The sequence below is a fragment of the Sinohyriopsis cumingii genome, chromosome 5 (assembly GCF_028554795.1).
Source record: "Sinohyriopsis cumingii isolate HCF-2022 chromosome 5, ASM2855479v2, whole genome shotgun sequence".
In the NCBI taxonomy this organism is placed as follows: domain Eukaryota; kingdom Metazoa; phylum Mollusca; class Bivalvia; order Unionida; family Unionidae; genus Sinohyriopsis; species Sinohyriopsis cumingii.
In genome coordinates, this window is record NC_142965.1 from 141,099,156 (window position 1) to 141,116,307 (window position 17,152).

At 36.0% G+C, this 17,152-nt stretch overlaps 1 protein-coding gene across 1 annotated transcript in view; it reads right to left on the minus strand.

The window, feature by feature from the left end:
• The window catches only part of LOC149800366 (intraflagellar transport protein 80 homolog), a 169,791-nt gene that overhangs the window by 123,840 nt on the left and 28,799 nt on the right, over positions 1-17,152 (minus strand). Inside the window, exons 8-12 of the mRNA XM_089960015.1 lie at positions 15,066-15,190; positions 11,368-11,541; positions 5,351-5,425; positions 4,764-4,927; positions 2,940-3,004 (exon numbers count right to left, since the gene is read on the minus strand). Coding sequence (XP_089816141.1) covers positions 2,940-3,004; positions 4,764-4,927; positions 5,351-5,425; positions 11,368-11,541; positions 15,066-15,190 — 603 coding nt within the window. The remainder of the gene's footprint in view (positions 1-2,939; positions 3,005-4,763; positions 4,928-5,350; positions 5,426-11,367; positions 11,542-15,065; positions 15,191-17,152) is intronic.

Sequence of the window (17,152 nt, forward strand, 5' to 3'; positions counted from 1 at the left end):
CAGTTATTCTGCATTTGTCATTTATGATATCATTTTGTTTGTGTGCATTCATGTCATGATATGGGTCAAATGTTAAAAATGAACAGCAACTTGCCTTAATCAATGCATGAATATTTTGTTCCATTCACAGAAAAGCTTGACGAAAAAGACTTGACAACAGCTGTTACATGAGCCAAAATACAAGTTAATGTACAATGTTACCATATTACATGAAAAAATAATTATTAATTTCAGCGTATGAAAAATTATATGCAAAATAAATAATTATCATTTTGTGGTACTGACTGTGTACAAAAAATAAAGGGGTCATACCCGAACAAGTTCTATGGAACACACACTACTCAACAACCCAACAGTACAAATGTGCAAAATAAACATATATTTCTGTTCTGCTCTGGACTCAAGAATCCAATTACAATAATAAAAAAAAGTACTCAAAAAGATTTTTGTTTTGTTTTGAGAGAGAGAGAGAGAGAGAGAGAGAGAGAGAGAGAGAGAGAGAGAGAGAAGAGAGAGCATAATATCTTGGTGTGCAAGCTTGTCTGCATTTAGAGCATACTTCTTTGTAGCTGTCATGTTGTGTAATGTTGGCAAAATGATTAAGATGGCCTGAACATGTATGGGTAATATTTATTGGTAAACTGTACGCAACGATTAGACCTACTTGTAGGTCAACACAATGATCTGAGTCCACATTGTCAAGAAACTAAGTGCAACTTGTATTCTTACAGCAACAAACTCATTTTCAAATTACAATAAAAAATATAAAGAACTTAAAAAGACGTTTTAGCTAATGCATGCAAGCGTGTGTTTGGGGGAGAGAGAGAGAGACAGAGAGAGAGAGAGAAATTTTGTCAGTGTACAAGACCGTATTTATTCACAGCAGTTTTTAATTGTAACTTAACAAAATGGCTATACTGTATCTTTGAGCTTTTCTGCAAACGCAAATTTTCTTAGTAGAAATGTTATGTTTGATAATTTTAAGGATGTTTTGAAAAAAACAAAGTGATAAGTACGAAAAAATAGGATACATTTAAGTCATTATTAATTTGATAGCTGGATTATGTACGAAAAATTAAAGGGTATGAAAAAATACATGAAATACCCTGACATATATTAGACCTATTGACCCTGTGATGCTGACTAAATATATATTTTTGAAAGGAAATTTCTATTTATTTATTAAAATAATGAATGTGATTTGAAATTTAAAACAAGATAGTTATGCCCATCAGAGAAGAAAATGTGTCTACCATTTTGACAACTTTGTTAGAAGACAGGTGAGTGAAACTGTTTTAACAGCGAACAACATACTGAGTAAATACGCTAGCTTTCTGGGACATGGTGAAAGGGAGACAACCCTATAATCAACACAGCACTATGCTTTCTGAATTTTGTCAGTTATTTCTCTCTCCTAAGTTTGAAGTCACTATATTCAAAGATTTAGGAGGAATTACAGTGTTAATCCCCATGCTTTTTAAATAAAAAAAGAATGCATAGTTGGAATAATGTCATCACTATGATAATACCAAAAAGGATAGCTTTTTTGTGAAACAAAAAAATAATTTAAACAATTTACAGTATAATCTTTTAAACATTATTTCGTGGTAAAAGCATATCTAAACGTAAATAAAACAAATGCCTCAAAATCTTCAAAAACAATGACATTGCTCAATCTGTCACACAATTCAATTTAAATAAATGTACAGTAAAAAGTATATCATATGCCCATCATGCGGTAATTAGTATCATTATACTTCATTTATGTACAAGTTTGATAAGCCGCTTGATTACCAGCATCTATTCAAACTGTGTACTGTGCCAATGATGCAAAGTAACTGCACATATGTAAGCTATTCAAAATTATTGCCAAAAATGCAAGTTAATAACACACATTGGACTAGGTATATGACAGAGATGTGTCCCTTCTTGCAGTCAGTGCGACCTTCACCTTTGACCATGAATCTCGAATCAGTAAACTATTTTTCTTTCTTTCTCTCTCAGCCATCTTAATCCTTGATATACTGACAAAAATATTTTTAGGTGCATTTCTTGTTCAAATGCAAGCCATCCAGAGAGATTGGTCATGGTTGTGGCACTGTTTTATTTTATGGAAACATTTTTCTTCTTGAGGTCACTCTGATCTTGACCACTGCCCCTTAACCCCCAAATTAATAGGTGTCTCCAATGCAAGTTATCTAAAAGTTGAGTCAAATATATGTGGTACAGAACAAAATTATTTTTTTGAAATTGTTTTCCCTTCTCTTAGTCTCAATGACACTGATATCTGACATTATGGCTCCAAAATGATCAAGCATCTTTCTTATCACCAATTACAAAGTTTAAAGGTCAAGGCACCTAGCATGCAATTAAAGTTATTGCTGGAAACTCTTCTCCTTTTATAATTCCCAATTACCTTGACCTTTGGAGCACAAAATTTATATATTTCTCCATTACCCCAAATGTAAACTAGTTACAAAATTTGGTAATGTCAAAAGGTAGGGAACCTAAAATTAAAATGTACTTATGTTTGCTCTATTGCTGAATTACAAGATATAGTTATGTCCTAGAATCTGAAAATTATTTTTCAATGACACAGTATTATAGCATATATATACAACAACTATTAAGCACCCCACTCCCACAAAAACACCAAAATAAATAAGACTTTTGACACTGATTCCTTGCATTGCTGATGCTGCTGAGAGAAAAGTGATATCTATGCCTCACTCTATGCTAATGCAGTACAAAACAACAGACCCATTTAACACCTATGCCTTACTCTCTGCTAATGAAGTACAAAACAACAAGAGACCCAATTAATACCTATGCCTCCCTAGGCAAAACAATAAAACAGTCAAGTGATACCCATGTCTGACTCTCTGCTCTTGGAGGAAAAAAAGGACTAACATAACAACAAGACATCCAAAGCTACATACCTTGTGAGGTACTGGCTTCCCATCTCCCAACTGCTTACCACTGGTTGCATCAAATATATATATTGCTGGAAGAAAAGAAAAAAGGATGGAGATTCCCTTTAATAACACTTATCTGTCAGGAGAACATCCACTACCACTAGCTGACACAGAACACTCAAGCAAACAGAGGACATTTACAATGTGTTTTTTTATTGCTTTAGCTACACAAATGCTATGTCATCTGGTTACCAAGAAGAAATCACACAAGAGTGGTCCCTCATTATATAGAGGAACTGACATAAAAGCCAGTCAACCATCAGTACAATTGGTACGGATGTGCATGGGAAGTAACTGCAGGTTTTATTTGAAAGGGAATTTGATGGGAAAATGGCCCACATCTTGGTCATCTTACTGTGTCTAGGTTTTTATATCATGGTTCTGATCAACAAATCTATTAATTCCTATCTTAACTCGGTCTTTGTGGAATCAATTTTAGTTGTGTTCAGTAATAATTTGAGAGGAATTATGTATTAAAAAATTATTCACTGAAATTACAAAGTACTCATTGACTTTTGGACTAATACATTATTCTGGGATTATGAAGAATTCATTAGAACCCATTCTGGATCATTTCACTGTGATACATCAAACTATTCAAGACTACTGGTAAATCAGCACATTCAGGACTATTAGAATTCATTTGGGACACTCTACTTCTGGACTTGTAATAAAACTATTTGGGATATAATTCACAATATTGTGGGGGCCTCCCAAGTGGTCTAAAGTGCTCACCGTTATGAAGCACTACCATCTCACCTCTGTCTGCATAGGTTCGAGTCTCTCTAGGGTTAGGCCAATGTGGGTATGTGAGAAAGCTTGCCAGCAGCTTCTCGTGGGTTGGTGGTTCTTTCCGGGTTCTTCCTCCACTTTTAATACTGGCCGCCATGTATAGCCTATCTTGTGCTGAAAAATGGCGTTGAACTCTACAACAAAAACAACACAATATTGTGTGTGTGTGTGCATGGGTCATCATGCCGCAGACATGTATCATGATGTCCCACCCAGTCACATTATCCTGACACCAGGCTGACCAATCCTAACAATAAACTCTTAATGCTGAGCACCAAGTGAGGCAGCAGTTAGTACCATTTTTATAAGTCTTTGGTATGACTCAGCCAGGGTTCGAACCCACCACCTCCTGCATCCGAGGTGGATGGTCTAACCATTAGGCCACTGGAGTGGTCTTCACAATATTGTAAGTTTCTCTTAAATTTACACATAACTTATAGAATTAACATACTTTTTTAATTTTACTAAACTTGATGGTTTTGCTTTTTCTATTACATAGTTTAAGACCGTAGAGTTTAAGACCGTAGAGTTGTAACAAATCACATTATCACTATAAAAACTTGCTGTAATAGGTTAAATCTTCAAAAGGATAGAAGTCACCCATTATTTAATTCACCAACAAAGATTCTGCATTCTGAAACGATGTACCTGATTCAAAATACTTTAATACAAAGTTTTAGCTGACAGTCTTAATTCCGACAAAATTATCGGCACCAAGAAAGTGATAGTTATGGCTCATCGTTAGCTAACACATGAAAGTTGTGTTCAAGAGAGTGCATTAGAGGAATTTAAAACTAGACTGAGCAATAATCAAGCACACAAACCCTTCCTCTAACACAATAATTGATTATTAGGTTCGCCGAGCACTATACAAATAAACAGAGGAAGAATTAAATTGACATAGTTGGGTTGAAGAGGTCCCATCAACAAGATTGTGCAAATCAGGTGGCTGTTAAATCAAGGTGATTTCTCTTACAGGTTGACTGTATTTCTAACCTTTTTCATCTGCCTTGTCTCTTAAAGCCACAGTATCATTGCTAAGAGACACTGTCTGGTCATTGAGGATGTCCGCAAGTAAACCCTGGTATTTGGGAGAGCACACGTGTCTGCCATCATATGAATAGACATATACACCAGCACCATCCACTAGCAAGAAATGCCTGGAAAATATTTTTGATAGAAAGGTGTAATATGTTGCATGCATTGTTAACTTAAAATTGATTTGCATAAACTTTAACAGAATTATCAGCTGAATAATCAAGATAGACTCTACGTACAACTCCAACTAAAATATTAAATTTCGAGTCAATCAGTCTCATTAGAAATGAAAATGCTGGTCAGAAGATTATTCTTTAATTCCATTACCTGAATCAGATATTTTAGAATTAATAAATGGATAGCACTGAATAAGTGTTGCACCAATGAAAAGCTTTGATAAGACTCCAGAATAGTAATTTACAAAGGTTCACCTTATGTGAGAAAATGCCTTGAAAACAAGATTACTTTCTCTTAAGATCTGGACCCTGATTGACACACACATGTATTTGTGATCTTATTAAAACTGTTGTTAATAAATCTCTTACTTTTCTGCCTGCTTCACAAGTGTCACATTGCCTTCTTTAAGATCGAAGATCATTGGTGTATTCCAATTTTTTGTGCTGAAATAAATAGAGATAAAGTAAACACACTTTCTCAAGTTGACAAGAAATTTTAAATTGAGAAGAAATTGATTTAAACATGTCATGTTTAGGTTGATCTGAGCATGAAATAAAGACCTATACTTTACTATGCATGTCATGTTTAGGCTGATTTGAGTACGAAATAAAGACCTATACTTTACTATGCATGCCATGTTTAGGTTGATTTGAGTACGAAATAAAGACCTATACTTTACTATGCATGTCATGTTTAGGTTGATTTGAGTACGAAATAAAGACCTATACTTTACTATGCATGTCATGTTTAGGCTGATTTGAGTACGAAATAAAGACCTATACTTTACTATGCATGTCATGTTTAGGTTGATTTGAGTACGAAATAAAGACCTATACTTTACTATGCATGCCATGTTTAGGCTGATTTGAGCATGAAATAAAGACCTATACTTTACTATGCATGTCATGTTTAGGTTAATTTGAGCATGAAATAAAGACCTATACTTTACTATGCATGTCATGTTTAGGTTGATTTGAGCATGAAATAAAGACCTATACTTTACTATGCATGTCATGTTTAGGTTGATTTGAGCATGAAATAAAGACCTATACTTTACTATGCATGTCATGTTTAGGTTGATTTGAGCATGAAATAAAGACCTATACTTTACTATGCATGTCATGTTTAGGCTGATTTGAGTACGAAATAAAGACCTATACTTTACTATGCATGCCATGTTTAGGCTGATTTGAGCATGAAATAAAGACCTATACTTTACTATGCATGCCATGTTTAGGCTGATTTGAGCATGAAATAAAGACCTATACTTTACTATGCATGTCATGTTTAGGCTGATTTGAGCATGAAATAAAGACCTATACTTTACTATGCATGTCATGTTTAGGCTGATTTGAGCATGAAATAAAGACCTATACTTTACTATGCATGCCATGTTTAGGCTGATTTGAGCATGAAATAAAGACCTATACTTTACTATGCATGCCATGTTTAGGCTGATTTGAGCATGAAATAAAGACCTATACTTTACTATGCATGTCATGTTTAGGCTGATTTGAGCATGAAATAAAGACCTATACTTTACTATGCATGTCATGTTTAGGCTGATTTGAGCATGAAATAAAGACCTATACTTTACTATGCATGCCATGTTTAGGCTGATTTGAGCATGAAATAAAGACCTATACTTTACTATGCATGCCATGTTTAGGCTGATTTGAGCATGAAATAAAGACCTATACTTTACTATGCATGCCATGTTTAGGCTGATTTGAGCATGAAATAAAGACCTATACTTTACTATGCATGCCATGTTTAGGCTGATTTGAGCATGAAATAAAGACCTATACTTTACTATGCATGCCATGTTTAGGCTGATTTGAGCATGAAATAAAGACCTATACTTTACTATGCATGCCATGTTTAGGCTGATTTGAGCATGAAATAAAGACCTATACTTTACTATGCATGTCATGTTTAGGCTGATTTGAGTACGAAATAAAGACCTATACTTTACTATGCATGCCATGTTTAGGTTGATTTGAGCAGTAAAAAAAAACCTATACTTTACTATGCATGCCATGTTTAGGCTGATTTGAGCATGAAATAAAGACCTATACTTTACTATGCATGCCATGTTTAGGTTGATCTGAGCATGAAATAAAGACCTATACTTTACTATGCATGCCATGTTTAGGTTGATTTGAGCATGAAATAAAGACCTATACTTTACTATGCATGCCATGTTTAGGCTGATTTGAGCATGAAATAAAGACCTATACTTTACTATGCATGCCATGTTTAGGCTGATTTGAGCATGAAATAAAGACCTATACTTTACTATGCATGTCATGTTTAGGTTGATTTGAGTACGAAATAAAGACCTATACTTTACTATGCATGTCATGTTTAGGCTGATTTGAGTACGAAATAAAGACCTATACTTTACTATGCATGTCATGTTTAGGCTGATTTGAGCATGAAATAAAGACCTATACTTTACTATGCATGTCATGTTTAGGTTGATTTGAGTACGAAATAAAGACCTATACTTTACTATGCATGTCATGTTTAGGCTGATTTGAGCATGAAATAAAGACCTATACTTTACTATGCATGCCATGTTTAGGCTGATTTGAGCATGAAATAAAGACCTATACTTCACTATGCATGCCATGTTTAGGCTGATTTGAGCATGAAATAAAGACCTATACTTTACTATGCATGCCATGTTTAGGCTGATTTGAGCATGAAATAAAGACCTATACTTTACTATGCATGCCATGTTTAGGCTGATTTGAGCATGAAATAAAGACCTATACTTTACTATGCATGCCATGTTTAGGCTGATTTGAGCATGAAATAAAGACCTACACTTTACTATGCATGCCATGTTTAGGCTGATTTGAGCATGAAATAAAGACCTATACTTTACTATGCATGTCATGTTGCATGTCATGTTTAGGTTAATTTGAGCATGAAATAAAGACCTATACTTTACTATGCATGCCATGTTTAGGCTGATTTGAGCATGAAATAAAGACCTACACTTTACTATGCATGCCATGTTTAGGCTGATTTGAGCATGAAATAAAGACCTATACTTTACTATGCATGCCATGTTTAGGCTGATTTGAGCATGAAATAAAGACCTACACTTTACTATGCATGCCATGTTTAGGCTGATTTGAATATGAAATAAAGACCTATATTTTTCTATCCATGCGATGTTTAGGTTGATTTGAGCACAAAATACAGACCTATACTTTTCTATCCATGCCATATTTAGGTTGATTTGAGCACAAAATACAGACCTATACTTTTCTATCCATGCCATGTTTAGGTTGATTTCAGCTTGAAATAAAGACCTATACTTTACTATGCATGCCATGTTTAAGCTGGTTTGAGCATGAACTAAAGAAATATAATTTACTATGCATGCCATATTTAGGTTGATTTGAATATGAAATAAAGACCTATATTTTTCTATCCATGCAATGTTTAGGTTGATTTGAACACAAAATAAAGACCTATACTTTTCTAACCATGCCATATTTAGGTTGATTTCAGTACAAAATACAGACCTATACTTTTCTATCCATGCCATGTTTAGTTTGATCTGAGCATGAAATAAATGACCAAAATGCCCCTTACTTTGTAATGATGAAATCTTCCTTGAATGTTTTGTTTAACTGGATCCACAGTGTGTACTCTACTTTATTGCACAATCTTGTGAACCTGTTAAATTACTGTACCTCCTCCCCCAAACACAGACAGATATTTCTTGATCTGATGTGTCCCCATTTACAAAGGAGGAACAAAATTTGTTCTTTCTTTCTCCCTCTCTCTCTCTCTCTTTTCTGAAAGAAGCCTTCATACTTGTGTAAGATCATTGCTTCAACTAGGCAAGTCCCTATCATCCCCTGCCCAAGAAGTCCCTATCATCCCCTGCCCAAGAAGTCCCTACCATCCCCTGCCCAAGAAGTCCCTACCATCCCCTGCCCAAGAAGTCCCTATCATCCCCTGCCCAAGAAGTCCCTACCATCCCCTGCCCAATAAGTCCCTATCATCCCCTGCCCAAGACAGTACTTCCTACTTTGTTCTTCCTTCTGGTCTCTCAACCCGTACCTTTTCAGATCATTCACTGACGAATTAAAAAAGTCATTTTATTCGATTCTAGGTATTTTATCCTTTGTCTTTACAAGTAATAAAGGACATGGTGCTTTTATCTATTTTAAATGGAGATTTTATGTTTCATTACAAACCCCGGCACAATGACCTCATCTTGCATAAATGGAACAATCCATTTTTTATCATCATCAAGCACCCATCTAATCCATCCATCTTTATGGTAGTGTCTTTTGGTTTACATTTTAACATGCAGCATTGCATTTAGGTTTGTCTCTGAGTAGGTCAAGTTATTTGTGACCTATAAAAAAGTGAGCCTTGTAGCACAGTAAAAACTGGTTAAAAAGTACAAGTACTAAATGCTTCATGAAATATAATTTATAATCTAGGATATCATCGATTGATTTTGAAACTCAATGATGCATAGAAACTAATTTTGGATATTACAGGCCATATAGCTAAAATGTGTAAAAATGCAATCCATATGCTGTTGTTGTTGTTGTTGTTGTTGTTGTAGGGTTTAACGCCATTTTTCAGCACACGATAGGCTATACATGGCGGCCAGTATTAATGGTGGAGGAAGAACCTGGGAAAACCCCGGAAAGAACCACTGACCCATGAGAAGCTACTGGCAAGCTTTCTCACATACCCACATTGGCAATCCATATGCAAAGTTAAAAATAATTTCAATGGTTGTTCCCTAAACTACTAAGGGTCTCAGAGTGTGGATTCATTTTGTTTCCTATGCAACTAACTGTAAGCTAAACAAAGTCTCTTCCTTTGGCTCAATCTGAGGCAGATTTAAAAAAATCCAGGGTCTTCCCCATGGGTCCCATCTTAGGCAATAAAAAACAGGTCTTTCTCATGGGTACCATTTGAGGCAGATTCAAAACAGGTCTTCCCCATGCGGCCCATCTAAGACATATTCAAAACAGGTCTCTTCCATGGGTACCATCTAAGACATTTTTAAAACAGCTCTTCCCCATGGGCCCCATCTAAGGCATATTTAAAACAGGTCTTTACCATAGATGCTGTCGAAAGAAGGGGTATCAAACTCAAATCACCACATGGCCACATGCAGACTAGTACATTGGCCTGAGGGCTACATCACTGCATCCTTTTTCTGCATTATTATTTTACAAATTCTGGGTGTCGTTATGGGCTGCATGAATTAACTCCATGGGCCTCGTGTGTTTGAGATCCTGATCAAAGGCTTATTTAAAACAGAGTCTCTTCCGTGGGCCCCATCTAAGGCATATTTAAAACAGGTATCTTCCAAGAGTGCCATCTAAGGCAAATTTAAAACAGGTCTCTTCCATGGGCCCCATCTAAGGCACATTTAAAACAGGTCTCTTCCATGGGCCTCATCTAAAGCAAATTTAAAACAGGTCTCTTCCATGGGCCCCATCTAAGGCACATTTAAAACAGGTCTCTTCCATGGGCCCCATCTAAGGCACATTTATAACAGGTCTCTTCGATGGACCCCATCTACAGCATATTTATAACAGGTCTCTTCCATGAGCCTCATCAGAGACAGATTCATAAGAGGCTGAGTTTCAAGGATCCTTTCTGTGATATATTTAAAACTCATTATCTCCCATGGGCCCCAACAGAGACATTAAAAAATAGTGTGTTATACATGTGTCCTGAGGCACATTCAAATGTTTCTCCCATGATACCCATCTAAAGCATATTTTAAACAGGGTCTCTTCCATGGGACTCATTACAGGCTTCGTCCAAACTAATGGTCTCCCATGGACCCCTTCCAAGGAATATTCAGAGCAAGGCTCTCTTATAGTCCCCTTCTAAAGCATGTTTAAGGTCTCTCCTATTGGCCCCACCAGAGACAGTTAAAATACGGTGTCCTTCATGGACTCCTTCTGAACCATGTTGGAAACAACATCTCTCACATTGATCCCTCTTGAAGCATATCTGAAACATTGTCTTTCCCATAAATCACCTTCAGGCATGTTCAAAACAGGGTTTTCTCCATGGGTCTATTGTAAAGCATATTCAAAACAAGGTTTCCCTGATAGGCACCATCTGAGACAAATTAAAAAATTCAAGAAGAAACCCCAAATATCAGGTCATAAAACTTTACTTCAAATATTACTCTAATATATTCTAACCAATCAGAATGCTGAATATTTAGGGTCTCTGCCACTGGTACTCTTATTATCCAACATCTTGAGAAAGATTTGATACCAAGAAATCCAGGAGTGTTTTCATTATTTGACTTAACTTAGAAAACTGAATCTCTTAGCTATTAGCTCATGTACCTGCAGCAATGCAATATTACCTGTAGATATAACACTGGGATGCTGTTGCCACTACTAGGTGATTGAATGAAAGTGAGACCTTTACAACCCTATCTTTGAAGTCCAGTTTTTCTGTTGCTTCATTCATTACATTTCTCACACGAATCTGTTTACTGGCAACTACGGTGGCTTCAAAGTTCATCCATTCTATGTGCCTGTTGATAAAAAGAATATTAAAAATGCAGTAGTTATAATAAATCCCAGATCTTCCAAGCCTTTGAATTGGAGCTAGGACCGTACAAATAAAAAAGGACTACAGGAATGGGGTCAAATTTCCTAACAAAAATATACCCCCATCTCTCCTGCATCCCAGCCAAATCCATTGATGGAGATAAGCATAATACAAAAGATAAAAAATATATAACTTTCCTGAAAATAGTGCAACTACAATTACTGGTTAACATGCATAGCTTCTGATGATGACCATGGCATGTACTAAGTTTCAATGCAATCCACTAAAATGCGTGAGTAGCTGCATTCACAAAATTTTGTTATACACTGCATCCAACTGCAAGGGCTGCTCCATTAAACACACATGGTATCCAGGAAGGGCAGGTTTTTAAAAATACATGCCTGGTTACTCGAATTCTAAACTGCATCTATAGATAAATAATCCATAACGAGAGTAACTTGACTGGTTGCAACTATTCTTTGCTGGAATAGCCCAAAGTCAAAAAGGAAATATCTCCAATGAAAAATTTTGGAAGCACAAAGAATGGACAACATGTGTCTCTTTAGATGATGACTGTAATATATACCAAGTGTCACAGTGAATAAAAAATGCAAAACAAGTTGTGCTCACAATATTCTGCCTTACAATGCATTCAGCAACCGGGCAAAAAGGACAATAACTTAAAAAAATATTAAGAGAACTGATTTATTGACATGGATGATGACCACAATATGTTCAGAGTTTCATAACAATCTCTCATACACTGTAAAACTGATGCTTTCAAAAGATTTGATCACAATGCATTCAATTGCAAGACAAAATGGCATTAATTAAAGAAAAATCATGGGATCAAAGTGATTTGTTGATATCTGCATTTTCAGATGAACACCACAGCATTTGAAATAATTCACTGATATACACCACTCCCTCGATACCTCTCGCAAAACTGGGTATACAAACATAGGCCGCACTATAAGCGAGGTGCAAGTTACCAAGGGACCGATAAAAATTGAAAATCGCGTTGACATATAGAAAACTGTGGGGGAAGTGGCATTAGGGAACTGGACTGTTTATTGACTGAATCCTCATTTTACAATCACGTCGATAAAAATTTTTAATAACGCGATTTTTCTAATGAAGTTGTTTGTTATTGTGTTTAAATAACATTTATTTTCAAAATGTCCAACATATGAAAGATCATTCCAACTGATTTCAACAACCATCACGTATACACGAAAAAATCTGTGTATTACTTCACTGCTTTTTGTTTTCTTGATGAGTCTGGTTCCCATAGTGGTCTTTAATATTATCCTACCAAATCGGGAGTCCGCAGAGCAGGGAACAGACTAACTGTTGATACCCCACCAAAACAAGATTCCATTTTTTTCAAAAACACGCGTCATTTTTTCGTGAGACAATCGTCTACGTCGAAACTCAATTTTTTATTACTGTTCAATTAGTACAATATTGATGTCGTGATTTCACTGGAAGTAATAATGAAATGTCTTATCATCCTTGAGGATATCACTAGGTGCCAGTTCAAGAATTCTCTGAAACTCACTTGCCCACAATGGTCCGTATCTGTGAAATCATGCTCTGTATTTTTCTAAGTATTCATTTCGCTTGGCTGCCTTGTTATCTTTGATCACAGTTATGAAAGAGTCGGTTAATTTAAGGTAGTTTACGTTACATATACAAAGACATTTATAAGTGATCAACTGATCAAATGGAGTTCACCCGACATATGACCGGGGCCGCTAGATTTTAAGTTTGTTGGATTTTCGTGCCTTTGAACTTTTCTTTTATTTCACCTTCTTTATTCAATTCAAAAGACATAATTAACATGATAATACAAAGGAGGCCAGCTTTTAATTCAGTGCAACAATACAACAAATACTTCGGGAAGTCAGTTATCAAAACACGATCGGCACTTAATTAGGTTCTCAGAGAAATGCTTGTGGACATAGCTGTTACGGTAGATTGACACATTTCAGGTTTAATTTCAACAGGACACATTTACTTATGATTATGCTTAAAAGGAACTAAGAGATAGAACCAGAACACAAATTTCAATTGATAAAAAAATTATTTAATTTGTATTTATTTATTAAAATACTGCCTCCATTTGGCGTAAGTGACATTTTCATTGATTGAAATTTCCTTACACATCATTAATTACGGTGTACTAGGAATGTCATTTGGAAAGAAAATCTAACAAATTGTATGACCTAATTCAACAAATAGGGATCAATTTTGGGGGTATTTTCTGGTTTAAAAATGGGATCCATGCCTGACCCCATGCTATAAACGGGATCGCAAGTTATCAGGGCGCAAGTTATCGAGGGAGTGGTGTACTCTGAATAATGACTAGCTGTATTGAAAAATACACAGCATTTAGATGCCAATACAACGGGCATTAACTCTTACAAAATTGTGGAATCAAAGTGATTTGTCAACATGTACATCTTCAGGTAATGAACATATTTGCCACGTTTCATGAAAATCTGTCAAAAACTGCAAGACTATCTGAGTTCACATGAAAGGGAGTATAAAAAAACATATACTTGTCCATATAACACATATGCCCTCTGGTGTATTCAGTGAAAGTTAGGTTTAATATGAAAAGTTCTAAATTAAACTGAAGCCATTAAATTGGTCAAAATATTTAAAAGGTTTGAAAATCAAACTTGTCCTTTTTAAAAAAATGCAAAACCTGATACCAAAACAGATTTTATATTTAAAAAAAGTCCTTAAAACGTTACTGAGCAGAAATAAAACTGACAACAGATGGAGGGTATGACTGGATAGGAAAGGGAAGACATAAATGAGCAGCACTGCATGCTGCCTTCACAGAATATGGCTAGGAAGGGTGGGACAGGTCTCTGTGGTATGGGGTTTGGTGGTGCATGACAGGAGAATTTTTTTTGAATACTTTAGATTCAGCATTAATCTTAACTTTAAAAATGTCTATCTAAGTAAATGTCACTTTTATTTGAGTCGAGTACTGAATGATCTTGTGGTGTATAACAATAGCACTAAGTTCTATGTGCTAGAAGTGCATCTGACCACAGAGTCTCTACTGAATACTGACAACTGCATGTCAGCCACTGTACAACCTTGCCAAGTGTGTATTTCTGAACTCCAAGGCAAACTTCATCAGTTCAAATTCTATCTCAAATATTCTTACAAATAAGCCCAGGCCAAACAAAATACTATTTACTTCCCCATGTGACATACCAATCTTCTGTTTCTCTCCTCCCAGATGTTGGTTGTGTCAATTTCAACAAGTGACTGGTCACAGAAAGATGTTAGACTGAGACATATAGACACATGCAAAGTACAATAAAGAAGGCTGATGTATTATACATCCTAGGCAAGTTTGTCATTTCAAGGTTGTCTCTATTTTGGTCACAAGCACATCTTTATTAAATATTATTCAATTATATCACCTCAGGAGATACGATAACTCTTGAAAGGAAACGTCAAAAACAGCATATTTTTAAATACCTCTCAATCACATTGCCAATGAGAACTTGTCCATTTCCACAAGCCCCACCCACCTGTGTACCATCACTAGACCAGGAAAGTTTAAAGATGCTTCCAGTGTTGGGCTTCTCTAAAGCATAGGACCACTGCAATAAAATCAAGTAACAAAAATGTCAACTGTGAAATAATTTTATCAAGGAATATGATTATCTTTAAAGTGTTTCATGCTGGTCGTCATGAAGTTCTGATTCAGAACAAATATTAGGTTTGATATTGTATAAGCTTAAGTTTTGCATATAACTGCAACAATCATAAAATACAGGACAAATTTTTAATGCCTGAAGCCAACAATATGTAATTAAGTCAGTTTAATAAAAGGTTTATGTGATGTAGCTGATCGATAATAGGCAGGCATCAATTAGTGGTGGCGTGTCTTGTACTGTACACCATTTATTGTCATGTAAACTTTAAAATATTTCAGAGGGACATGAGGGCAATGTAACGAATGGTAAACACGACAGAATAAAAAAACTCTCCCATATGTTACTCCTATAGATAGTGTACATGTCTTTTTGACCTTTTGCTTCCCTGTTTCAGACATGGCCAGTACAATAAACAGTCTTGTGTGTGGTAATGTACCGCTATATACCAACCGATAAATCAATCAATGCTGCAGTCCCCCATATAAATGAGCATGAGCTTAGTGGATAACATCTGACGGACTGGTTTCTCATACACGAAATCATGCACATTCAATCAATCCAAGCAGTGTTCATTCCAGGAATGAAAAAAAAGTTGGGCTCAATAGCCCCTACTAGGTTATAAAGTGGGGACATTTAGAAAAAAAGGTGCCACAAAAACCTTAACTGTTTCTTGTTTATTGAAGAAATTATTCAAACCCATAACACTATCACAGTAAATAGTCTTTAAAAAAATGTGTTGTAGAGTCAAACTAAATCATAGTTGTCTAGAATTTCTGAGTCCACAAAAATAATCATTACCCACTGATTAGGTTATCATTATTTTGGTTGACAAGGAGTTATAACAAACTGTTCTGGAGTCTGACTCAAAGCCAGATTCAAAGTGAATGCTTGAAATGGGAATATATATTTCAGAAGAAGAAAACAATAATTTTCCTAAGTGCATATGTTCCTTATCTGCCTCTCCCGATGCAAGCCTTTTCATATTGGGAATTGAATTCCTCATCCTCAAGTAAACATTCTCCATTATATGGAGTTTTAAAAAAAAATCTGTATCTAAATTTTCCCATCTGTACAATACTTTGGAAATAAAAGCAGCAGTGTTTATATTAAAAGAATTAATTTATTATCATGGATTGCCCTCGACTGGTGATTAAACTACTTTTTTTTAAAAAAGAGGTTAATGTCAGCCATTGAAAATGATCATCTTATGTTTCTTTGGCAAAGAGCATAATATATTCAGTAAGCATAGGATATGCCCGATTCAGCATAAAATCAACTGTAATGATTTTTTTTTCTTTATTTTCTGGGGTCTTTTATATGTAGCTGCTCGAGGTCTCATTTCCATATAGGAGGGTGCTGAGAACGCAGGACTGGTAGAATTGGATCTTGGTGTGCTCTGTCAGCACGTTGTTTTCCCACACCTTCTTTGTTAGTCAGGCCATGATGGTGTTTCCAAGCCTTCTGTCCATCTCCACATCAAGCGAGAGAGTGTTGCTGATGGTTGATCCCAGGTAAGTAAAGTTGTTGACTGCTTCTAGGGTGACACCATCGATTTTGATGGATGGGGCAGTGGCGGCATCTTGTGTGCTGACATCTGTCTTTTTCAGGCTGATGGTGAGCCTGAACTGCTTGCAGATATCAGCGAAACGGTCTCCCAGTCTCTGGAGGGCATCCTCTGTGTGGGTCACAAGAGCCATGTCATCAGCAAAGAGTATCTCCCTGATGAGCACCGACCTCACTTTGATCTTCGAAAGCAGTCATGCCAGGTTGAACAGCCTCTTGTCGGACCTGGTGTGCTGATATACGCCATCAGTGGATGATCCAAAGGCGTAGGACAGGAGCAGGAAGAAGAAGATCCCAAAAAGGGTCGGCGCCAGCATGCAGCCCTGCTTTATGCCGCTGTTG